Genomic DNA, 26,258 nt, shown 5'->3' with positions numbered 1-26,258 from the left:
CTAATCTGAGTCGGCCATATGCAAGGCTTATGTGCTTTACTATCACTCCATCCCGTCTCTTTTGTAGTGGGTTGTGCTACCTAGGTTTGTTGTTGTTGTTGTTTTTAAGAAATTACTTATTTAAGCACCATGGCTTACTAGTTGTTTATAATACAGGTTCCTGACAGTCACAAAGTTGTTCATGATTGAGTTTCGGTCATACAGTGTACAACACCCTTCACCAGTTTTGCCACCTCGATTTGCAGAGGTGATTCCATGGCATTTGCACAGTGACAAAATCATCTAACAATGCAGCCCTCAGAACATATCACCTTTAAGGAAGATATAGTTAAAAATTGGGGCTTCAGGAATAACTGGAATCAAGGGCTCAAAATATTAAAGTGTTTACAGTAGTCCTGTAACTGCTGAAGAGAAACAGATCCAAAAATTCCCCAAACCACATTTAGAGAACAGCTGTTCCAAGAAAAACCTCCTCAGTTCCACTCTGAGATTCATGGGATTCCCACTTCCACATCAACTCTCAGTTGGCCTCATCTGTACTGAGGAACCCTGTAAAGTGGGGACAAGTAACAGATGCCCTCCGCATCCCTCCACAGGTTTATGCTATGACTTCATGTCTCAGGGATTCTGGGTTGTAGCTCTGCTCTCCCAGATTGGGCCTGGAGCTCTTGAGATACACATTTTCCTGATCTTGATCCTGCCTGATCTTGGTGGTGCTTTTCGTTCAGGAGACACTAGTAGGAAGAGCACAAAGCATACTCAAGATCAAGTCTGACTGCTGGATCCCATGAACTCACTTCACTGACTTTCGAGCTCTGCTGTTGGATGTGGAGACCTCCCACCCCTTCTGGTTTCTTTAGGTTCATATTTGAAATGGTGGTTGGTTTAGGGGTTAGACAGAATCAGTGAAGTTTCCCAAGAATCATCCTCCTGCCTTCCAGTTTTCTGTATTATTAGGTGCTACTTTTTGCATCTAGTTTTAGAGGTAGGTTTGACAATAGAAACACTAAAAACCTTTGAGTTCGCTGTTACAGGGATGTTCCCTTTGAAAAATAACCGACTCGTAAATGTTAGTTTTTTATCTCCAAGATTGCTAGAGAAGAGCCTGGACTAAGTGAGGTCATAATACTCTGGTTTGTGTGCAGGTCTCTGCCTCAGAGAGTATGGGATGGTGGGAAGGAATTTTTAATTTGGAGCTAGCATAGGTGAAGAGTTAAGGATTTGCTACTTTCTCATACCTTTCCTAGATACTCTATATTTTCTCCCCCTTCCAATCTGCATTTTAATCAGGTAAGCTCTTTAGGGAGGGGATGCTAGTATGACTATTTCAAAATACGGTGAGAAGTTTGGAAAAGATAATCTGCATTGCATTTATTTAACTTAAAATTTCTTCCTTAAATTTTATTCACCAATTTTTAATAAAATACCTAAGTTTTTTCTCTGTTTTTATTTATTTATTTATTTATTTATTTATTTATTTATTTATTTATTTATTTATTTATTTTTACCCCCAGAGTGGTGGTGGTGGTGATGGAAGAAGCCACACCCAGCTGTGTTCAGGGGTCTATTCCTGAGTCAGCACTCAGGAATAATTCCTGGCGGATTCAGGGAACCCTAGGGAATGTTGCGGATTGAAACTGGGTTGGCCACATACAAAGCAAGTGCCCTACCCACTGTACTATCACTCCTGCCCCAACACTTGATTTTCTGACTTTCATAGCTTTTAGGTTGAGAAGGCTTTGTGTTTATTTTATTTTATTTTGTTCATGTTAGGCCACGTCAGGCAGTACTCAGAGGCTACTCCCAGATCTATACTCCTGGGCCTCTCTAGGAAGTGCTCAAGAAACTATTCAGTGGCAAGGGCTCAAATGTAGATGCAAAGTTTGCACTCAACTCAGTGAGCTATCTCTGGCTTCTTCAATCCCCCCCCCCCCCCCCCCCCCGGGAACATTCTGAAAATTGTCAACCAACAGGCCAGTGGTTGAGGGCAGGGTCCAAAGATGCTGTGGAGCTGGGGATTACCCTGATAGTGTTAGATGGGCTCCAAGGACATACCTGGTGATGCTCAGGATCAACCAGATGGTATCAGGAATTCAACTGGATTCGCCACATGCCTGCTCTGTTTTCAGCCCCGGATTAAAAGAAAAACTAAAAGGTGCTAGGGGTGAACCCATATACTCATACATGTAGTCTGTACACTGTATCCACTGAGCTACATGGTTTATTTTTGTCAAATTTTACATTTTATTTATTAGGGCGGGCTTAGGCTGCATGAGAGACTTAGTGCTCTGGGGACCATATGTAGTGTTGGCATTTAACCCAGTGTTATAGCTGAAGTGACTGCACACAAGGCAGGTGCCTTTCAGTGTTTCACACCCCTTCTCTGGGAGGCCTCAGAGGCTTCAATCATATTTTGTAGATTATATTGTTTTGCTGATACATATGAAGTTTGTTCTGTGTACTTTTTTTTATTATCAAGAACTCTTTAAACTTCATCTAGCTTATATGTGCGATGCAACTACTTTTTGGGGGGAGGAGATTATTTTGGGGGGGCCAAACCCAGTGGTGCTCTGGGCTCACTAACCTAGCCCTGCACTTAAGGATTCTCCTGGTGCTCTTGGGGTAACCATATGAAGTACCGAGGATCGAACCCAGGTCAGCCACTGGAAAGGCAAGCACCTACCTACCTCAGTCCCATTGATCTGGAATCTGGTTTGTTTCTCTGAGGAAAACCATTCTTTGTTTTCCAGAGGGCCAGCAGTACTCAGTCAGGCTGGCAGCTAAGTTCTGAGGATGCTTTGCCACTTGGATCATCTGGTAGAGGGACCCAGGACCCCAGAGATGGTCAACAACTATGGTGTCAGACTTTAACCACTAACTGACACACATCTCCTGGGCCACCCAAGTCTTACGTTTGAGATTCCTGTTTTCTCTTCGTGTAGTCCCTAATTATGTGTTTTCTCGATGTTTATTACTATTTTGATTATTTCCCCCTAAATCTTAGTAAACTTCATGTCCTTTGGGAGCAAAGACTTTGTCTTCACTTATCTTTGCACTCTTAGTAGCTGAAGTAGGAGGGAGTGAAAACTTAAAGGAAATAGAAAAGAATTTTATGTTTTCACTTGTCAACTGGCAACAGGGTAAAATTTCTTGTGTTTATAAAACTTGGTTTGATTCTCAGATCCATGCTGTTGCTTCTTCCATACTAAAACAGGTTGGGAATAGGAAGTGTCTGGGTGCCTCAGTGTAAGATGCCCTACAGGAGTCCTTGAGGCGAGGTGCTGTGCCTCGACTTTCCATTTGATTCCCCCAAATTTGAGCTTTGCCTACCTGCCATGTAGGTTTCCATGAGCTAGGTTGAGAAATAGGGCAGGATCCTACCTACCCATACCCAAGAATCTATCCAACTTTGTTCTTTTCTTTTTTTCTGGGTCATACTCAGTGGTGCTTGGGGACCACAGAGGTGCTAGGATTTGAGCCAGGTTTCAGCTGCAACTGTGTGCTAGGAAAGTGCCTTAAGCTTTGCACTATCTCTGATAGGTTTCATCTTTTCAACTCATGGTGCTGGGACCACTGAAACCATTGGCAGAAGAGTGAAGTTGGATCCCATCTCACTCCTTCTGTATTCAGTAACCCAAAGTGGCTCAGGGTCCCGAACATGAAAAACAACAAGGACTTCCACACATCACTGTGGGGTTGAACACAGATCTAGCACATTCTGCCCTCAGCGTGGCATATCTCCTTTCCCAATGCCTCCTTTATTAGAAATAAAAGGCAAGGAGAGACAAGGAGGGAGGGCAGGAAAGAAAAAAATGCAAAGAACTTGGACTATCAACTACTGGGGGCTCAATCCCTGGCATAATATAATGAACCCACCAGGAGTGATCCCTGAACATAGTCAAGAGTACTGTGGGTGTGGCCCTAAATTGAAAATAAGTATTAGGGGCAAGAGCTATAGTCCAATATTTGCCTTGCATGTGGCTAACCCAGTTCAATCCCCTCCATCCCATATGCCCCAGTGAATGTTGAGTTGGGGGCTGGTGTGACCCACAAAAACAAACAAACAAACAAAAGAAGCTAGGGACTAGACCAAACTTTGTAAAGGCAGGAACTCACCCATTTTGCTCTTTGTTCTGTCCATAGTCCCAGGTAGAGCATCTAACTCTTGGATAAATACTTATTAAATATTTGTTGAGTGAATGTCAATCTCAGGGGATTTATACAGTCTGCCTCCTGCAATCTTCATTGCCAACTGCATAGTATAAAGGTGAAGCTTTTCTTGTAAAAATACCTATTTTTGCAGATGACTGGGGAACTGCTAAGCCACTCGGTCCGTGCCAGAGCCTGAGGCTATAGCTCCCTCCAGACAAAGCGTAGGTTATATAACACGAAATTTACTCTTTCAACCTTTTCTGAGACCATAGTTCCCTCCGCACCCATTACCGTCATCCATTTTAGTCTGACTTTCCCACCCCTGTTAACACTGCCTCCTTTTGTTCCTCCAGGGTGCTTTTAACACTAGAAATCAGATTAAAAACTGAAGCGAAAACACCAGAGGAACCTGGAAGTTGAAACTTTCAGGCTGGGATGAATACTGATTACCCATCTCCCTTTCCTGCTCCCTTGGCCAGCTCTGTTCCATGTAGTTTTTTTGTTGGCTAATAATAGCCGAGAGTAATACACACTAGCATGTCTGCTTGTTCTCACACTGAATTTGAGCCGTGTGGTCTGGGCCTGCTGTCGCTCTCCCGGGAGACACAGATACCAGTAGCTCGGGGCCCAGACTCCAGTGCACCTGCTGGGCTGGAGCCTGCCATTGGGCTAAAGTCCTCTCTCCTTGCCTCCTGCTTGGCGAAATGAATTTGCTTTGTCATCCTCACTCCTGCTGATTGCCAGGATTCCTGCTTACTGCTTTCATTTTCACTTCGGCCTTTAAAAGCTACCCTTTGCCCCTCTCTCAGGTAGAATTATCTATAAATAGGGGCACAAACAGGTCCTTTTAATGGCCTGGCAGTCCACTGCCCTGTGGTGCAGGTAGGCGGAATGGACCTGTCTGAGGAGGGGCGTTCGACTTTCCCACTGTGTTTCCTTTCTTGCATTGGCCTCACAATCTTGCCTGTTATCAGGCAGAGCCAAGTGGTATGATATGGCACAGGCTGGGTTGTGAACTGGCAATTGTCTTGAGTACACAAATAGTTGCTTCCTTCCAAGTGTGTTTTACAGCCTGGGGAACAGAAAACAATGCAGTAGTTTACTAGCCGGAGACCCCCAGCAGGAAAATTATCTCTATAAAAAGACGCACAGAGGAAGGAGTGAAAGCACTGCTGGTAGGGAGTTTTCCTTGCACTAGATCCCCAGTATTCCATAAGGTGAGGTCCTGAACCTACCAGGAGTAATGTCTGAGCACAGAGTTAGGAGTAACCCCTGAGCGCTGCTGGGTGTGGCCCCAAAGCAAAAAAGATTCACGAGTAACTTTTACAAAAAGTTTTCAAAGGAACAAAATGCAAACTAGAGCCGAGGATAGCACAGCAGTAGGGCATTTGCCTTGCACGCAATCGATCCAGGACAAACAGTGGTTCGAACCCCAGCATCCCATATGGTCCCCTGTGCCTGCCAGGAGCTATTTCTGAGCACAGAGCCAGGGTGTAACCCTAGAGCCGCCTGGTGTGACCCTAAAACCAAAAGGAAGGAAGGAAGGAAGGAAGGAAGGAAGGAAGGAAGGAAGGAAGGAAGGAAGGAAGGAAGGAAGGAAGGAAGGAAGGAAGGAGGGAAGGAGGGAGTGAAGGAAGGAAGGAAGGAAGGAAGGAGGGAGGGAGGGAGGGAGGGGGAGGGAAGGAAGGGAGGGAGGGAAAGAGAAAAAGAAAGGAAAGAGAAAGAAAGAAAGAGAGAAAGAAAAAGAGAAAGAAAGAAAAGAAAAGGGGCAAACTAGGTTTATTTCTCACTCTCATTTATTTATTTATTTTTATTTTTTTATTTATAAGGGGGCATGCCTGGCATTGCTTGGGAGCTGTTCCAGTTCCAGAGAGAATCCAGGGCAAGCAAAGCCTTTGTTTCAGCCCTCTTCCTCCTCCTCCTCTCTCTTTATCCCTGACCCTACATGCAAAGTCAAGAGTCCATTTGTTTTCCTAAGCCTGTTTGCCAGTAGTACAGTCAAACTTCCCTGAGTTTCTTTCACGTCACATTTTTTTACTTTGAGTCAGTCAGCTACTTAAGGAAGTCTCCAGAAGCCTAAAGACCAAACCTTCCTGAATGGTCAAGCAGACCAGTTCCAAGAGTTACTGACTCATGAGGCAGACTGCCATTACTTGAGGCTGGACTTGAGGTAACTTGCTAAATATAGCCTTCCTGGCAGCTGCAAACACCTGTAAGAGAAGGCGGGCCTCCGGCAGAAGAGTAGTGGCTGCTAATAGAATGTCTCCATTAGTTTTATGTACTGCATGATGCATGATGCTTACACGAATTAAATATCCAGTGATCTTACGTTGTGTTATGATTAGAAAAATGCAGTTTGTGTTGTCTACCGCAGGAACTGGGGATGATGTCACCAGTTTGAGTAGGACCAGGAGAAAAAGCAGTTAATGTAATTACCAGCCATTTCTTTAATCTCTGTAACAAACACAAAGCTTACTTAAATTAGTGGCCTTTGATTTCTGGCACTGATGAAGCAAGCTGTCAGTCTGATTTTCTTCAGTTGGAGACTCCAGTTTGTGTGCTGCTGTAGTTCCTTGTGACATAAGGGGGCTTATGAGTAATTAAAAGAGAATGCCAACATTTGCAAATTGGTACTGTTAAAAAAGAAACAACGAATGGATCTGGGCTGGAGTGGTGGTTAGTATAGCAGGTAGGGTCCTTGCTTTGTATGTAGACAACCCAGGCTCGATATCTGGCATCCCAAAAGGTCCCTGCAGCCACCAGGAAAGATTCCCGAGTGCAGGGTCAGGAGTGAGTAACCAAACTAAAAAGAAAAATCAAACTCAAAACACTACAAATGGCTCTCAAACATGTGAAGGATATCCAACTTCTCTTGTAATAAGAGGAAATCAGGGGCCGGAGAGATAGCATGGAGGTAGGGCAATTGCCTTGAATGCAGAAGGACGGTGGTTCGAATCCAGGCATCCCATATTCCCATATGGTCCCACGAGCCTGCCAGGAGCGATTTCTGAGCATAGAGCCAGGAATAACCCCTGAGCACTGCTGGGTGTGACCCCCCCAAAAAAAGAGAGAGAGAAAATCATGTTAGTATGTCACTGTTGCAGTAGCCGAGCTCGTTTCGATGACCATTGATTGGCACTGCATATGTTCCCCTAAGCACTAAGTCAAGACTAAGATTCAAACACTGCCTGATGTGTTCTCATCCCCTTCCCCAAACAGGCAAACCAGATCCATTGATGAGACTGTGGGAAAATACTCTCCTGTAGTTCAGTGTAAATAGACATCATATCTCATTTAGTCTTTGGGGCGAGGTTGGGGGTGAGGGCAGTAGTAGGTGTGAAACCTATTGGTACAAGGAGTGACTTCCCCTCGCTTGGGGAACTGTTTGGTGCCAGGGATTAAATCCAGGCCTGCCTCATGGCAGGGCAAGCCCCTTAACCTCTCTATTATCTGTTTCAACCCTTATACATTCTTTTTGTTTGCCTTGTTTTGGGGCTACATCCAGCTGTGGTGCTCATGGGTAACTCCTGGCTCTATGCTCAGTCTCCTGGCAGGCTCAGGAGACCATATGGGATGTAGGGGATCGAACCTGGGCCTGCCTCATGCAAGGCAAATGCTTTACCTGCTGTTCTCACTCCAGACTCCCTCAACTCATACATTCCTGATTTTGGTTTTTGGATCTTACCCAGCGTTGCTTAGGAATTACTCCAGGTTCAGTGCTCAGGGGAACCACTTGGTGGTTCTAGGAATGTAAATCATGTGCTTCAGTCCGTTGAGGTGTCTTGGTTTAATACTCATGTTCTTTTCTTTCCACCATTATTACTTGGAGCTGTTTATTTTTTGAACCAAAACCGAGTCATGATTTTAATTTTTGATGGAGCATTCGATAAAAGAGTTCATATTTTGGGAATCAGAGGGGATAGTACACAGCCTAGCTGGGTTCAATCTCTGGGGCCCTATATGGTCCCTCAGGAGTGATGATGGAGCATGGAGCCAGAAGTAGTAAGCCCTGCTGGCTGTGGAATGTGGAACATCTCCCATCAAAAAATAAATAAGAGTACAGCTTTTTAGAGTCAGGGAGGTACATGCCTGAGTGCTGCATGATCCCTGAGCAGTGTCAGTGGTAACCCTGCAGGCCTCTCAGGCACCACTGGATGTGGTTTTGATGGTAACCAGTACTATTTTGAGTGGCCTTTAGTTTTCGGTTTTTAAAAATCAAGGTTCTCTGTGTAATTTCCAGGTGTTAAGGATGATTTTCCATGTACACAATCCACTACCACATCCGTCACTACTGTACTACTGTACCCACCCCCTGTCCCCCCCAAATCCCAATGCCTCCCCCTTCCTTTAAGTCTCCCCTATACCAGGTCAGTTGTGTGATTTTGTTCTGCTAGCATTTGGCCCTCTGTGCTACTGTACTTAGTTTTTGATTTCTGCATTTGAGAAATCATTCTCCATCTATCCCTTCTAACTTTACTCCGCACAGTATCCTCTAGTTCTATCCATGTTGCTGCAGAGTGCATGATTTTGTGTTTTCTTGGAGCTACATAGTATTCCATTATGTGTGTGAATACACATCACAATTTTGGGGGTGGGGTGGGAGGGCACACCCGGCAATGCTTAGGGCTTCTGACTCTGCACTCAGGAGTCACTCCTGGCAGTGCTCAGGGAACGATATGGGATACTGGGATCAAACCCAGCTCTGCCATTTGCAAGGTAACACCCTACCTGACCTCTAATCGCCATACTGTCACTCCAGCCCCCTGAAACTTTTTAAGCCTTGTGTATATGTTATGTTTTAAAAAAATTAGACTATCCTTAAAAATGAAGTCTTGGGGCCAAAGAGATAGCATGGAGGTAGAGCATTTGCCTTTCATGCAGAAGGTCATTGGTTTGAATCCCATCATCCCATATGGTTTCCTGAGCCTGCCAGGAGTGATTCCTGAGCCTGGAGCCAGGAGTAACCCCTGAGCGCTGCCGGGTGTGGACCCCCACCCCCCAAAATGAAGTCTTTCTAAAATTCTAGTCATAGTTATGGAAGAACTCTTTATTTATATATTGGGTCGGGGGCTACCAGATACTGCTCAGGAAGCCTAGGGCCACTCATCTTCTTGGACCTTGCAGTGCTGGGATTATTTGTGCCATTTCAGCATTGCTGGTGGGGTTGGGGAGTGGCCTCCAGAGTTACTCCTGGCAGTCTTAGAGTTGGTGCAGTCCTGGGAATTGAACCACATGCACCTTAACCCTTGTACTAGTTCTGGGGCCCCAGAGTGCTCTTTCAGTTGACTTGCCCACCCATACTTGCTGTCCTTGCTGTTAAGAGGGATACCTTGGACCACACCTAGCCCAAGGGTTAGTTCTGGCTTTGCACTCAGGTATTACTCCTGGTGGTGCTCAGAGCACCATATGGGATGCTGGGGATTGAACGAGGGTCGACCACTGCAAACCAAACATCCTATCCAATGTGTTATCACTCCAACCCAAGGAGGATATTTCTTCATATCCTTGTTGATGGGACTATTGTTTCTTACTTTCTGTGGCTATTCTGATAAGAAAGCTGTATACTATTTATTGGGCCTGGTGATTTCCATTTTAGGGTAGTAAATATTTTGGGCAAGACTGACATTATTGTGCATTTTCTCTTTATCTGTAGGAACCTTCAAGCAGCTATTGGCGCCTATTACGACTTTGAGAGCCCCAACATCAGTGTGCCCTCGATGTCCTTTGTTGAAGACGTCACCATAGGGGAAGGGGAGTCCATTCCTCCTGACACTCAGTTCATAAAGACATGGCGGATCCAGAACTCTGGTGAATGGATACTGGGCAACTTGGCCTTGCCCAGATTTCATTTTCTTAGTAGTTGACAGAGAAGAAATATTTTAGCTTAAGTTATGTGATTGTGCAATGTTGAGCTCTTTGATAAACATGATACAGCATTTTCTTGGTAGTAGCTTGAACAACAAATACCTGTGATACATGACTGGCTCTAGATTAGGAAGAATTTGGGTCTTGATGGCATCCAAACTCTTCATTCTTTTCTATAACTGGACCTAGGACTGTCTTCCCTTGTGTAGTTCTGCTCCATCATTTTAATTCTGCTCTAGTTATTCTTCCAGTCCTTTCTCTGGACAAGGTACATTCATTCTTTTTTTGGCTTTTGGTTTTTGGGCAACATCCAGAGTGATGCTCATGGTTTACTCCTGGCTTTACACTCAAGTATTAGTGCTGACAGTGCTCAGGGGACCATCTGGGACGCCAGGGATCAAACCTGTGTGGATCAAAATCTGCCCCATACAAGGCCGGCATGTTGCCTTCTGTACTCTCTCTTTAGCCCTGCTTAGGAAGCACGTGAGCCTTGGCTCTTTCAAAACCTCATGTTTTGCAATTGCAAGAATGAATCAGATACTAGCTTTATCTATATCTAATCTAAGACAAAAAATTAAGAAAGTAACATGAGGATTTGCTCAGAATGGGTTAGAATTTTTTTTTTTGGTATTGAAGAAAGTTTTGGGTTTTTGTTTGTTTGGGGGCCACACCTGATGGTGCTCAGAGGTTACTCCAGGCTGTTCTCAGCAACCACTTCTGGTGGTGCCCAAGCACCATATGGAATACCAAAGATTGAATCCTTGTCAGCTGTGTATAAGACAAATGCCCTATCCACTGTACTATCCAGCCCAAAGAAAGCTTTATTTTGATGTACTGGTGACCAGAAAAAATAGAAAATGAGTTAACCATCTGTGAAAACAGTCTTCCAATGGATCTGGTAACAGTTGCTTCTTTTTACCTGTTAAATTCTACTCTAATGACTTTTCTTATTTTACTTCGTCATATATTTCTTGTTTCATCCAATAACAATTTATGCTAACTGGGTAAAGCTACTTTAATTTCCTTGCTAATGAGAATTTATGAAGAAGTTCTGCGCAAGGGAAAACTATGGGTCTCAAGTGGCCTCCTCCCAAAGCCTGGGTTTCACAGACTTGGAGAAACTCTGCACTGGTGGTCATCTCTGCCTTATCTTCCTTCTCTTGCTTAGTGACTCCTGCCAAATAATAGTAGAAGTACCTCTCTATAAAGGTAACCTGATGTGACATGATAGAAAACCCTGGGGCTCAGGGTTTTTCTAAGTTCCTTAATATTTTAGTTGTTATTTTTTGTTTGTTTGTTTGTTTTGGTTTTTGGGTCACACCCAGCAGTGTTCAGGGGTTACTCCTGGCTCTATGCTCAGAAATCGCTCCTGGCAGGCTCGGGGGACCATATGGGATGCCAGGATTCGAACCACCGATCTTTTGCATGCAAGACAAATTTCCCTACCTCCATGCTATCTTTCCGGCCCCAGTTTGTTTTTTTTGTTGTTGTTTTTTTTTTAAATAATGGAGAAAGGTTTGCTGTACTTGCCTTGGATATAATAATCAATGTAGCATATTGCTGTTTTTCTGGTCTACTTATAACTCTTTTAGATGAAAGTTTGGTGTGTCACTGAGCATGATTACTTAATCAGAATTGACCAATGTAAATGATTAGGAGTGTCCATGACTTGGTAAATTATTATTCGCTGATTTTCCCCTTTGGGAAATTAGGTACAGAGTAATATGGAAAAATAGCCACATTTTTATTCTTGAAATTCTTTTTTTATTGAGGGAAGGGTGAAGAGCTGATTGGTGGGCCTGAGATTGGTGGGCTGTTCAGGGGACTATCTGGGCCAGTCCCAGCGAAGGTGGATCCTTGTGTTCCCCCATCTAGCAATTCTCAGAGGTCTGTGTCACATTGAGGATCAAATTGGGATTATGTGTGTACACGGCAAGTATTGTATTCTGTACTATCTTTCTGGACCCTCACTTACTTTGATTTTGAGGCCACACCAGCACTACTGAGTCCATACCTGGCTCTATGCACAAGAGTGACGCCTGGCAGTACTCTAGGGGCCGGCCATATGTGGTGCTGGAGATTTGAACCAAGGTCATAGTCAATGCAGTCACATACCTTACCTCCTATACCATCTCTCCAGATGCTAAAGTTTTATTTTTAAAAAATTGATTCAAACCCTTCTGCCTCTTAAGTTAAAAGCAATGAATCTTTGGGAAAAAGAAGATGGGAGGCATCACTTTCCCCAACTTCAGACTGTACTTCCCTCAACTTGAAGTTATATGATTTAAGACAGCATGGTGTCAGAATAAAAACAAACCTTCAGATTAGTGGAATAGAACTGAATATCCAGAGATAAACCTTCAGGTATGTGATTAATCTTTGGTAAAGGAGCGAAAAATTACGAAGTGGAACAAGGAAAATCTCTTTAACAAGTGATATTAGGAAAACTGGTCAGCTATTTATAAAAAATGTGAACTCTGACCTCTTTCTAACACAATGCACAAAAGTAAATCAGAATGGATTAAAGACCTTGATATCAGACCTGAAACCATAAGGCACATAGAAGAAAACATAGGCAAAACAACCCATTATGTTGAAGCCAAAGGCATCTTCAAGGATGAAACATCACTGGCCAAGCAAGTGGAAACAAAGATAAACAAATGGGACTACATTAAACCAAGGAGCTTCTGCATCTCAAAGGAAATGATGACCAAGATACAAAGAGTCCCCACAGCATGGGAGAATCTATTTACCCAATACCTAGCTGATAAGGGGTTAAGATTAAAATTATAAAATGTACTGGTAGAGCTTAACCATTTAAGAAAAAAAGAAATCCAACCCAATCAAAAAATGGGGAGAAGAGATGAAACAGAAACTTCCTCATAGAAAAAATGCAAATAGCCAAAAGGCACATGAAAAATGCTAATCATTAATCATCAAGGAGATGCAAATTAAGAACAATGAGATGCTATGTCATACCACAGAGATTGGCACACATCATTAAGAACAAGAACAATTAATGCTGGCACAGATGCAGGGAGATAGGGACTTAGGAAATCCTCAAAAAACTAGAAATTGAAGAAAAAAAAAAAACTAGAAATTGAGCTTCTCTACGATGCAGCAGTATCACTCCTGGGAATATACTCTATGGGACAAAAAACAATGCAGAAAAGACATCTGCACCCCTATGTTCATCACTTTTCTGGTCATAATAGCCAGAATCTGGAAACAACCCAAGCACCTGAGAACAGATGAGTAGGAAAAAACCTAACAACACAATAAAACACTACCCAGCCATTAGGAAAAATGAAGTTATGATACTTGCTTCGACATGGACAGACATGAAGTATCATGCTGATGAAATGAGTCAGAGAGAGAGAGGGACACATTAAATGCTCTCAATTGAGGCGAATAAAAGACAACCTGAGGGCCAGAAGGAATGGTCTGATGCTCAGGGGTTACTCCTGGCTACGCGCTCAGAAATTGCCCCTGGCTTGGGGACCATATGGGATGCCGGGGGATCGAACCGTGGTCCTTTCCTTGGCTAGCGCTTGCAAGGCAGACACCTTACCTCTAGCGCCACCTTGCCGGCCCCTGTGGTAACAGTCTTGTCACAAAGGGGGAGGTGGGGAGAAAAGGGCAGTTAGGACAGAGGAAAGACCACTGGAAATGATCACTCTGGACAAGAATTGGGTGCTGAAAGAGGTAAAGTGCTGTCCATGATAATTTCAGTAACAGAATAGTAAATTATGGTGCCTAAAGTGAGAAGAGTGGAGAGAGAGAGAGAGAGAGAGAGAGAGAGAGAGAGAGAGAGAGAGAGAGAGAGAGAGAGAGAGAGAGAGAGAGAGAGAGAGAGAGAGAGAGAGAAGAAAAACAGATCTCCTAGAGGGAGGCAGGAGGGAAATTGGGGACTTTGTAACTGCTGAAGGGATGGATACTGGAATTAATTTTGGGGGGGGGGGGTCACACAGCAGTGCTCAGGAGTTACTCCTGGCTCTATGCTCAGAAATCGCTCCTGGCAGGCTGGGGGGGGGGGGGCATATGGGATACTGGGATTCGAACCACCATCCTTCTGCATGCAAGGTAAATGCCCTACTTCCATGATATTTCTCTAGCCCGGGTATTGGAATATTCTATATTCAATAACTTTTTGTTGTTGTTGTTGTTGTTATTTTTGGGCCACATCCTGCGGTGCTCAGGGGTTACTCCTGACTGTCTGCTCAGAAATTGCTCCTGGCAGGCACGGGGAACCATATGGGACACCAGGATTCGAACCAACCACCTTAGGTCCTGGATCGGCTGCTTGCAAGGCAAACGCCGCTGTGCTATCTCTCCGGGCCCCATCAATAACTTTTTAACTTTCTCTCAGTGATTCAATTTAAAAAGGAAGAAGGGGCCGGAGCGGTGGCACAAGCAGTAAGGCATCTACCTTGCATGTACTATCCTAGGATGGACCACAGTTCGATCCCCCAGTGTCCCATATGGTCCCCCAAGCCAGGAGCAATTTCTGAGCAAATAGCTAAAACTAATCCCTGTCACTGGGTGTGACCCAAAAACAAAAACAAAAAAATAAAAAAAAGAGGAGGAGGAGAAGGGGGCCAGAGAGATAGCACAGCGGTAGGTCATTTGCCTTGCATGCAGTGGACCCAGGACGGACCATGGTTTGAACCAGCAGGAACAATTTCTGGGCACAGAGCCAGGAGTAACCTGAATGCCATTGGGTGTGACCCCCATCAAAAAAAAAAAAAGGGCCCAGAGAGATAGCTCAGTGGCATTTGCCTTGCAAGCAGCTGATCCAGGACCAAAGGTGGTTGGTTTGAATCCTGGTGTCCCATATGGTCCCCCATGCCTGCCAGGAGTATTTCTGAGCAGACAGCCAGGAGTAACCCCTGAGCACCACCGGGTGTGGTCCAAAAACCAAAACCAAAAAAAAATAAAAGGTGGGGGACACACTCAGGAGAATGGAGTGATAGTGCAGTGGGTAGTTGCCTTACACGCATGCATTCCACCCATGCTCAATCGCTGCATCACATGTGGTAGGTCCCCTGAGCCTCCTAAATGCAGAGCCAGTAGTAACCCCTGAACATTACTGGGTGTGACTAAAAAAACAAAAGATTCATGGCTTTATTTACTGTTAGTAAAAACACCAAAAATGGTATGGCCTTTTCATGAGTTTTTTTGTTTTGTTTTTATGTGGGCTTTTTTTTGTTGTTTTGTTTTTTTTTGTTTGTTTTGGGGCCACACCCAGTGATGCTCAGGGGCCACTCTTGGCTATGTACTCAGAAATCACTCCTGGCTTGGGGGACCAAACCTCGATCCGTCCCAGGTCAGCGAGTGCAAGGCAAACAACCTATTGCTTGCACCACTGCTCCGACCCCTTTTTCATGAGTTTTTTTTTTCTTTTTCTTTTTCTTTCGGCCACACCCTTTTGATGCTCAGGGGTTACTCCTGGCTAAGTGCTCAGAAATTGCCCCTGGCTTAGGGGGGGACCATATGGGACACTGGGGGATTGAACCTCGGTCCTTCCTTGGCTAGCGCTTGCAAGGCAGACACCTTACCTCTAGCGCCACCTCACTGGCCCCTTTCATGAGTTTTTAATAGTATTTTTGAATATGGAAAGTTGTTAGGGCACTCTGAAGAGATGACTAGAACTTAAAAGGACGTAAAGGTCTAGAGCCCATACTTGCATGTAGGAGCCAGGATTCAATCCCCAGGATAAAATGGTCTCTTGAGCACTACTGGAGAGTAACCTCTGAGCATTGAACTGGGAATATCCATAGCCTTATGAACTGCCTGTTGTGACCCAAAAACAAAAAAGAGTACTGTTCTGTTGGAATGTTTCATCGTGTTAGAGAACAACTTACATTTCAGATTTAGCTATCTTGATTTAGCTGCTTGCTGACTAGATCATCCCTTGAATAACAGGAGCTTGGGTGAGACTCTTACATGGTGTGTCTGGAAGGTCAGACCAGGTTACCCTTCTCATTGGCTTGGAGAAATTCTGTGTTTGTAGACCAGGCACTTTTTTGTCCTGCTTTAGCTTAAAAGCTTCAATTTAGAATATCTGGATTGGGGGCCAGAGCTATAGCAGAGAAGTAGGGCATTTGCCTTCACGCAGGATGGTTGTTCAAATCCTGATGTCCCATATGATCCCCCAAGCCAGGAGCGATTTCTGAGCTCATAACCAGGAGTAATCCCTGAGCAACACCGGGGTGTGGCTCAAAAACCAAAAGAAAAAAAATATATATCTGGATCTGAGGCTGGAGCTACAGCACAGTGGGTAATGCGTTTGTCTTGCAAACACTGACCCGAATTTAATCCCCAGCATCCCATACGATCCCTGTGCACTGCCAGAAGTAATTTCTGTGCACAGAGCCAGGAGTAACCAACCCCTGAGCATTGCCGTGTGGCCCCCAAACAAAAAAACAAAAAGTATCTGGATCTTAGAGGATACCATGCTTACTCCTTAACACCTCTTGATTAGCTGGGCAATGGTTCTCAAGATTTTACTGTTTAAGGTACTAGAACAATATACACTTTTTGGGGGGGCAGAGAAAAGGTGTCTCAGACAGTGCTCAGGAATCGTGGGTCCTGCTCTTGGCAGGTACTCAGGCAACATGCTTGGGCCTGTAGTGCTGGGCACGACTTGTCCTACTCCAGCAGTGCTTGGGGATCTCCAGGAAGCAAACCAGGTCAGGAGTACACCAGGTGTGCGATCTTAACTGCTGTACTCTCTCTCTGCTGTACCACCAATTCTCTTTTTCTCCTGCTGATCAGCCAGCCAGTAAGAGGGTTTTATACCCATAGACTAAATGTATTTTCTTTTGATTAAGGAGAAACTGGTCTATATATGACTCAACTGGTTTGTTACATGAGAGACAGAGAGAACAAGCTTGTGCACTGATTCTTCCTCATTGTTCTAATCCAGGTGGACTTCTCCAGAAAAAAATATAAATGACTTTCCCTACACATCTATGTAGTTTTAGGAGTGCTGAAATTCTGTTCCTTTTTTTTTTTGAAATTCTGATATACAGCAGATAAGATGCATAAGAACTGCATCGGACTGTCCTGACAGCTTCCCCGAGGGAGGCAAAAGTCAAATATCATTTAAATTTAAACTAGGATTTGGAGCGTGAGTACAGGGCTGTCTGTCTTCTCTCTCTCTCCAACATATGGTTGACTCCAATTTGATGCTCCCAGGCACTGCATGGTCCCTCCAAGCATGCCCAGGAATGGCCTTTGAACACTGTTAGATGTGACTTTAAAACCTAAATAAAAAATAAATAGGAAGCAAGTAAAATCAACTAATACTAGACTGGAGAGTTGTAGCTCAAAGTGCTTAAGTGCATACTTTGCATGCTGGAGATCTGGGCTTGATCTCGAGTACTCCCATGTCCCCAGGACCACTGGTATCAGCTCTGGAACACCACTGAATGTCGCGATTTAAAAATGTTAAGTGCCAGAGAGGTAGTAGGGATAGTAGTTGCCTTGCCTTGCATACAGCCAACTCTGGTTAGATCCCTGGTACCAACTATGACACCCTTGAGCACAGCACCAGAAGTAATCCCTAATAAACCCAACATGAATAAATAATAAATATTTAAATAAACCAGTACTGTTTAAGTTCTTCGATTCAGAGAATAGAAATTAATCAAGATAATTCGATAGCATAAGTGCAGAAACTAGGCTTTCTGATGATATGAATATTGTACATGTGGAAGACCAGCAGAAAGCTTAAAATTAGAATTAAAAATTTACATTTGGGGCCCGGAGAGATAGCACAGTGGCGTTTGCCTTGCAAGCAGCCGATCCAGGGCCTAAGGTGGTTGGTTCGAATCCCGGTGTCCCATATGGTCCCCCGTGCCTGCCAGGAGCTATTTCTGAGCTGACAGCCAGGAATAACCCCTGAGCACCACCGGGTATGGCCCAAAAACAAAACAAAACAAAATTTCACATTTGAAACTGTCCCCTTTTGGGGAAGGTTGTTTTGGCCACACCCAGCAGTGCTCAGGGGTTATTCCTGGTTTTGCACTCAGGAATCACTTGTGGCCGACTTGGAGAGCCATGTGGATTGCAGGGGATCAAGATGGGCAAGATAAGCAAGCACATTACCTACTGTACTATCTTTCTGGCCCCAGCACTGTCCCTTTTAAGATATCAGTTCTCTTTACCAACATCTGTATCTTGTTAGATTATATCTGTGGTCCACAGATCATGGTGGATGTTAAACTAAGCATGTTCTAACTACTGTTTCCCTAGTTTGGGAAATAGTTGTGATTGTCATATGAGGCAGTGATTCAGCATCGTTTTTTGAAATTATCAAAAGAAGGGCCGGAGCAATACCAGAGCAGTAGGGCATTTATTTGCCTTGCATGTGACTGACCTGCATTTGATCCCCAGCATCCCATAATAACTTCCTGCCTGCCAGGAGTAACCTCTGAGCTCTTGTGGGTGTGGACCCAAAACAAAAACAAACAAATAAAAACTTTGAGAAAGAACAACTCTGTCTCTTATTTTTCCTTTGATTCCTTAAAAGAAATTTCTACCATCTGTTCAGTATAACTATAGAAACGATATTTCTGCTTCATTGAAATTGGATTATGCTCCTCAGATATGAGGAGAAAGGTAACAAGATCAATAGAGGCTCCTCATTTATTACAGTTTAACTGGAGATGCAGTCTCCAACCTCATTATGGGTGGGGCTGGAGAGATAAGGCCCCAAGACTTGCTAAGTCTTGCCTTGAATGCTTCCTGGCACCAAATTTGTCCTAGAGCACCACCAGCGTACTCCTGAGGACCCCCAGGCTGGAACCCAGCAAATCTATTCCCCAGAATCAAAACAAAGACTTCTGCAGTTCAAAAAGAATAGGGAATCCTCATGGAGATTTGTCTTCTGCTTTGTAAAAATTTCCTTTGGAGATTTTTCTGTTTTTACAATAAACATACTTAGAACGGTTCTCTCTCCTTTCAAAATCACTATGTAGTTTTTATTTTGTGGCATATGTACTCTTGGCCCTGTGCCCTAGAGTCACTCCTGGTGGGGCTTAGGGTTCTGAGGATCAAACCCCAGTTGGCCACATGCAAGGCAAGTGCTCTACTGACCTATACTATCTTTCAGGTCCAATTTATTTTACTTACATTATATTCTCTGAAGAATCACGGCCATAATTATGTGCCTATACTTAAAAAGTATATATAAGACACACATTAGTCTTCTTTCCTCCTTGAGCCAGTTTGTAATGGAGACTTAATTTGTAGCCTTGTTATATTATACTTCTCACATGTCAATTTCTTTCCTTCTGTATCAAGAACCAATGTCTTTGACCTTTTGAGAATTGTGTGACCTAACAGTTGTATAAGAACTGGACGGAGTTATGTAAGAAAGAACTTGGTCAAAGTGAAATACTGCTAATTCAGAAGGCTGGTTCATAGGAGACTGACATTGTTGGTGGATGGGCAATCTTCTAATTTTTCTTGAAGATACATTTCGCAGGGAATATGGCTCAATTAGTTCATGTGTGCCTGGCCTGTGTGGACCCTGACAGGACACACATCCCATCCCACCCTCCCCTACCCTCATTGCTGCCAGCTGTTGGCCTACAGGTGTTTCAAAAAATGTCAGGACCATACTTGTATAATGGTTGTGACCAGGGTATTTCAAAGAAAAGAGCTCGTGCTTTTATCTGGGGTCAGAAATGAAGCTGAGAGCAGGTCAAGTGACAGACAACAAAATTTTCCTGTGTCATTATTACTATTTTCACAATAGCAGTTGCCCTTTATAATATTTGTTTGGTTTTTTTGGGTCCACAGTCAGTATTGCTCAGGACTTAACTCCTAGCTCTATCCTGAGGCCACTCCTGGTGGACTTGGGACCATCTAGGATGCCAGGGAAGAAAACCCTGGTTAGCCACACGTGAGGCAAATGTCCTCTTCAATCTATGTCTCCAGCCCCTGACATCAGTCTGAAGAGTGCTGCCACTATCAAGCTCTCAAAATGAATGTGTACATTCTCCCTCATGTAAGCTTCTGTATATCCAAAATCATATTTGTTGGGGAATTCATTTGAGAAATCATAGCTAGTCCTTCTGTGGCTCCCTGTGACTGATCAGAGTAGCCAGTTTAGTGATTTCTCAATTTGAAATCATTCACATGGTAACAGGTGAGATTAGATGATCCCCACTTCTAGGAGAAACAGCAGGATATCCTATTCCTGCTCTTTCTACTAGCACTTTGGGCTGATGTCTTAACCACAGAGCCCTTAGTTACTGTAGTATCAGGTGAGTTCACCTCAGTTTATATATTCCCCAAATCAGGGCTGGCACAATAGTACAGCAGGTAGGGCCCTTTACTAGCACACAGATGTCCTAGGTTTGCTTCCCAGCATCCCTTATGGTCTCCAGAGCCCTGCCAGGAAGTAATTCCTGGGTGCAGAGCCAGGAATAACCCCTGAACACCACTGGGTATGGCCCCAAAAACAAAATCTCCGTATTTCCCCCTTATGTACTGTTTGAAACAAATTTTTTACTTTGATTTTTGTCTGTATTTGCAGCCTCTTTATATATATATATAGTTAAGAACTCTAGATGAAAGTCACCTATTAGGAAAAGGCAGTTTTAAGCATCAAAATAGAAACATTACTTCTCATGTGTTTTCATCTCTTACCTCAGAAGAAAAACTGGGACAGTCCTTCTTTCCACTTTGAATGTCAACTTCAAACACTAGGCGCATGTTACCTCTGAGTAGAAAATGTTGTCCTCTACCCTCCATGTAATGAGCCTATTCTGTTCCTCCTGCTCCTCGCAAATATTCTGAGGTTCTGAGGTTCATTGTGATGCCTGGCTTCCTAGTCTCTGTAACAATGTCCCTGGGGTGTTACCGTGACTTTGCTTGTATTGCTTTTTTCTAGGAATAGACTTTCAGAGGTCGACTCTGGTCTTTCCTTCTAATCTGACTATGAGATTTTATATAATTCAGGGATATTGGGTAGGTCTATGTATGTGTAGGAGACAGAGAGAGAGGAGAGAGAGAGAGGCTTCTTCTACAACAAGTTTATGCTGAATTGCACCCAGGATAGCACCACTGACTAACACTCTTCTTTTGCTTGAACTCAGGGGCAGAGGCATGGCCTCCAGGGGTTTGTCTTAAATATGTCGGGGGAGACCAGTTTGGACATGTGAACATGGTGATGGTGAGATCGCTAGAGCCCCAGGAGATTGCGGATGTCAGCGTCCAGATGTGCAGCCCCAGCAGAGCAGGAATGTATCAGGGACAGTGGCGGATGTGCACTGCTACGGGACTCTACTATGGAGGTGAGTACGATCTTGTAACAGCCTGGGATGAAGGGACCCGAAGATGCTTATGATCTGATGATCCCATAACCTGTTCAGTCACCTAATGGCATGCTTTGAACAGTTCTGTCATGCTGCAAAAGAATTTAATAACAGATTGGTCTGCCCAGCACAACACTCATTCTCTTACATTAGGAACTTAGTTAAAGTTTTGTGGAATATATCTTACATTTTATACAATTTTATAGCACTGCCTTTTTTTTTTTAAACTATATTAGTAAGTATATAATTAGCAAGTGTTGTAAAACTTTAGAAAACAATTCTTTTTACTTATGGTCCATAGACACAAAACGTACAAAAAAGAATCTGTGTAAATGTACATACTTGGAGCCAGAGATCTCACAAACTAGTCATGATGCCCTTTATTGCCAACATTTTAAAAGTTATTTGTATTCACTGTCTCCTCTTCCCATTCTCCATTTATTCTTCAACCAAATCTGTCCATAACCTCCTCTCATGAAGGTTTGTCAGTAAGTTAGCTGGTTTCTAATTCTAGTAGATCGCTTTAAAGTTTTGTATTCCAGGAGCCTCCTTCATTTAGCACCACTTTTCAAACGTCTGCTGCTGAGACTCACACAATACCTGTCTTATTTCTATCCTCCCGTTGTCTATCTCAACCTTTGCATAACTCATCTTTGACATGGGGTCACTAGACACAAGCTTCTTCCTTTAGCCATCCATACTGCTGTAACTCAGCACATATAAGTTGATAATCAAAATTTTATATTTGTGGGCTAAAGCAATAGCTCAGCAGGTAGGCCATTTGCCTTGCACATGCTCAATGTGGGTTTGGTCCTCAGCCTCCCATACGGTCCTCTGAGCCTGCCAGGAATAATTTCTTAGAGCAAAGCCGGAGCTCTGCTTGGTTGACCCCTCAAAAATTTTTTTTCTGATCGCCAAATTTATGTTTTAATACTTTGGACAGAATACATAGATTATTCTGCTGAATTTTACATGCTAATTTTTGGAGCTATACCTGGTGGTGCTCAAAGTTTACGCCCGACTCTGAGATCAGCGTGTGGTATGATCCCATGTCATACCAGGGGTGGAACCTGCATTGGCAATACTGATTTATGTCCAATGGATCCTGTATATTCAAGTTTATGTCCAATGGATTATTTTAAGATGTCCTGGGCCCGGAGAGATGGCACAGCGGCGTTTGCCTTGCAAGCAGCTGATCCAGGACCAAAGGTGGTTGGTTCGAATCCCGGTGTCCCATATGGTCCCCCGTGCCTGCCAGGAGCTATTTCTGAGCAGACAGCCAGGAGTAACCCCTGAGCACCGCTGGGTGTGGCCCAAAAACAAAACCAAAAAAAAAAAAAAGATGTCCTGGAATCAGGACATTTGTTTTTTTGCAGGACAGCAAATGGTCATGATAGTGTATCAGAGTACAAAGAGCATTTTTCCCTGGGCTCTGCTTAGACCACCTCTCCTAAGCTACATGCTTGGAAAGGATTTCTCCTGCTGAACCCAGTTGCATTATCTCTTTCTTGACCTCTCACTCCTTTGTCTCTAGATGGCTTTTTAACTCTTGTTGGATCAATTTCATGAATGTCTCAGGTTTCCTTTAGACCAGGGGTCTCAAAGTCAATTTTCCTGGGGGCCGCAGGAGGCAAAGTTGGGGTGATCCTTGAGTGCAAAGTCAGTAGTAAGCCTTGAACATTGGGGGGTGTGACCCAAACAACTAAAACAAAACACAACAAAAAAAGATTCCTCTAGGGCAGGGCCACAAAATGTTGTATGAAAGGCCGCAAACGGCCCAGGGCCATGAGTTTGAAACCCCTGCTCTAGACCTTAAGGCAATACAGGTCTCATTCATCATTTTCACTCTTTAAAGCATTTCAAAGCTGAATGCAAAGTGGAGGTTAGCTACTCAGAATTCTTGAATGAATGAGAGCCAAATAGGACTGTGGATAAAGCACTTGTCTTACACATGGCTGACCCTGGTTTAATTCTCAGCATCACATATGTTCCCTGGCCCTACAACATGTGATCCTTGAGCTCAGAGCCAGGAGTAAGCCCTTAGCACAGCGGGGTATATCCCAAAAACCAAAAATACATAAATGATAAATGAATAAAATGGATGAAATGAATGGAGTTTTTCCTTTTGTTTTTTTTTTTTTGGGGGGGGGGCATACCTAAGCGATGCTCTGGGTTATTCCTGGCTCTACGCTTAGATATCACTCCTGGCATGGGACTGGAGAGATGGTGCTAGAGATAAGGTGTCTGCCCTGCAAGCGCTAGCCTAGGACAGACCACGGTTCAATTCCCCGGCATCCCATATGGTCTCCTCTCCCCAAGCCAGAGGCTTTCTGAGCACATAGCCAGGAATAACCTCTGAGCGTCAAACAGCTGTGGCCCAAAAAGCCAAAAAGAAATAAAGAAAAATTACTCCTGGCAGGCTCAGGGAACCATATGGGATGCCAGGGATTGAACGCGTGTCCATCCTGGGTCGGACTATGTACAAGACAAACGCCTTACCACTGTGCTATCGCTCCAGCTCCTGAAATTTTTCCTTTTTAAAGGAGGAAGATATCATAAATGATAAAACTCCTCATGTAAGGACACTGTTTCTCATTTCTCTTTAGTGTTTGAGAGCTGTCAGCTTCCATGTGTATGCTTTGATGTATAATTAAAAATAATTACCACAGTGTGGTTCATAAAAATATTTCTAATGTCCCTTTCCTCCTAGAAGTATACAGAATATAAATATATACTCATTTTGGAGGCAGTAAATAATTAAGTCTTTCTGGTCCTCACAGGCTGTAAGTTGTTTCTCAGGACTTTGTGAAATCTAATTCCTCGAGGGATCTTAATAATTTATTTGATTCCTTGGTTCTCAAGCATTTTTCTTAATCAGTGGAATCCTTTCCTTTATAAAGCATATATAAATGCCCTTTCCAAAGATATGAATATTAAAGCAGAACTAGCTTTGTTGTAGGGAGCCTGTTTGATCTGTTTTCTTGCTCACTGAATGGCCCCAAGGATCTTGTAGGCCATAGTTCACAAGTCTTTTTCCTCTCTGAAAATAACTAAAGAATCTAATTCAGTTATACAAACAGATTACCATTGAATCTCAATTATTGTTGATTATAAAGCACTACCTTGTCGAACATGGTGATATATGCAGTGAAATAATATTTAGCCATAAAACAGAGAATTCTGTCATATGTGACAACCTAGATGAACATTAAGTGCTCTGTGTTAAGTGAAATAAGTCAGATCAGGACTGCATTATCTCACATGTAGAATCTTTAAAAAAAAAAAGGGGGGGGTGGAATACTGGTGCAGCGGTAGGACATTTGCCTTGCACACAGCTGACCTGGGACAGACTGTGGTTCGAACCCCTGGCGTCCATATGGTCCCCCAAGCCAGGAGCAATCTCTAAGCATATAGCCAGGAGTAACCCCTGAGCATCACCAGGTGTGACCCCAAAACAAACAAAAAAAGAAAGAAAAGGGACTGGAGAGATAGCATAGAGGTAAGGCATTTGCTTTACATGCAGAAGGATGGTGGTTCGAATTCCGGCATCTCATATGGTCCCCTGAGTGCTGTGGGGTATGATCCCCCCCAAAAAAATAAAAAAGAAAGGAAGGAGGGGGGAGGAAGGAAGTAAAGAAAGAAAAAATAGAAAGAGAGAGAAGGGAGGGAGGGAGAGAAAGAAGGGAGGGAGGGAGAGAGAAAGAAAGGAAGGAGAGAGAGGAAGGAAGAGAAAAGAAAAGAAAAACAATTATATTTGTTACCAGAGTCAGGGAGATTGGGAGAGGGATTTGGAAGAAGGTGACTAAATATTCCAAACTTCCACTTACTATATAAAGCTCCCAGGAAGTGTGATGAGTTTGTGGTGCCTACAATTGTTGGGAGAATATTTTACTTGTTAAGAATTGCTATCTTTAGGAACAAAAGGGTTTTTTGTTGTTGTTGTTGTTGTTGTTGTTTTTCTCTCGAACGCTATTACAAGATGATGGAAGCTGACTTAATTGTAGTCATTGTTTCACAAGTCATTTGTACACTGTAAACTTAGTAAGTGATATAATAGTCATGTAAGTTAACTCGTTGAATAATACTGGCAAGAAAATGTTAATTGGCAGAAAATGAATATGGCATGCATTAAACCGCACTGCTAATACATGAAGAAAAGTATCTGGTGATTGGACTGTTCTTGGTTTTTCCCAGTTTTCCTGCTCATTCTTGATTTGTCTTTCATGGAGTGTAAGGTTGTGGTGTTTGGGATGTCCTAGGCACAGACTTGGGCCGCTCAAGTAAGTTCTCCTTGGTGTCTTAACATTAAGCTTTTTTTTCCTTTGTCATTGTTTGTCTTTAAGTGGTCTCCTCTAGGAAGAATTCATTCATATTTTTATAATAAGACTTAAATTACTCCATCTGATTCGTCTTCCTCAGAGGGAATTTCTGCTCTACGCTTAATCTTTAATAACGTATTGACTAGGTCCCTCAGCACTCCACTCCACCCCAAGCACTGTTGAATATCTGGTGTTCCGCAGGCACTGCTAGATGTGGACACCCTGCTCCCCCACCTCCTCAAAAGACACGTGTTAGAATAGGGCTAGTTGTAAAGATAAACTTGGGGCCAGAGCAGTAGTACAATGGCTAGGTCGTTTGTCCTGTATATGGTCAACCTGGGTTTAATCCCTGGCATGAATATGGTTCCCCAAGCAATTCCTAGGTACAAAGCAAAGACTAAGCCCTGAGCACAGTTGGGTGTGGCAACCCACCCCTTTCCACAAAACGATGAACATGGGAAGTCCTAGATATTTGATGGGGAAGGGCAATCCAAGTCTTAGAAATGGGCCTGTGGAGAGTGAGATAATATGAAAGGGTGGGTCCCCTTTCACAGCTGGAATTGAGCATTGGGCCATTAGCCTTCAACACCAC

The 26,258-nt window shown here is 43.5% G+C and overlaps 1 protein-coding gene across 1 annotated transcript in view; it reads left to right on the top strand.

The window, feature by feature from the left end:
* Positions 1 to 26,258, top strand: part of ILRUN (inflammation and lipid regulator with UBA-like and NBR1-like domains) — a 107,173-nt gene that overhangs the window by 44,929 nt on the left and 35,986 nt on the right. Inside the window, exons 2-3 of the mRNA XM_049765280.1 lie at positions 9,806 to 9,960; positions 21,129 to 21,326. Of these exons, the coding sequence (XP_049621237.1) occupies positions 9,806 to 9,960; positions 21,129 to 21,326 (353 nt within the window). The remainder of the gene's footprint in view (positions 1 to 9,805; positions 9,961 to 21,128; positions 21,327 to 26,258) is intronic.

The sequence above is a fragment of the Suncus etruscus genome, chromosome 18 (genome assembly GCF_024139225.1).
Source record: "Suncus etruscus isolate mSunEtr1 chromosome 18, mSunEtr1.pri.cur, whole genome shotgun sequence".
NCBI lineage: Eukaryota > Metazoa > Chordata > Mammalia > Eulipotyphla > Soricidae > Suncus > Suncus etruscus.
The sequence above is the reverse complement of the archived record's forward strand: the minus strand, read 5'-3'. Positions and strand labels throughout refer to the sequence as shown.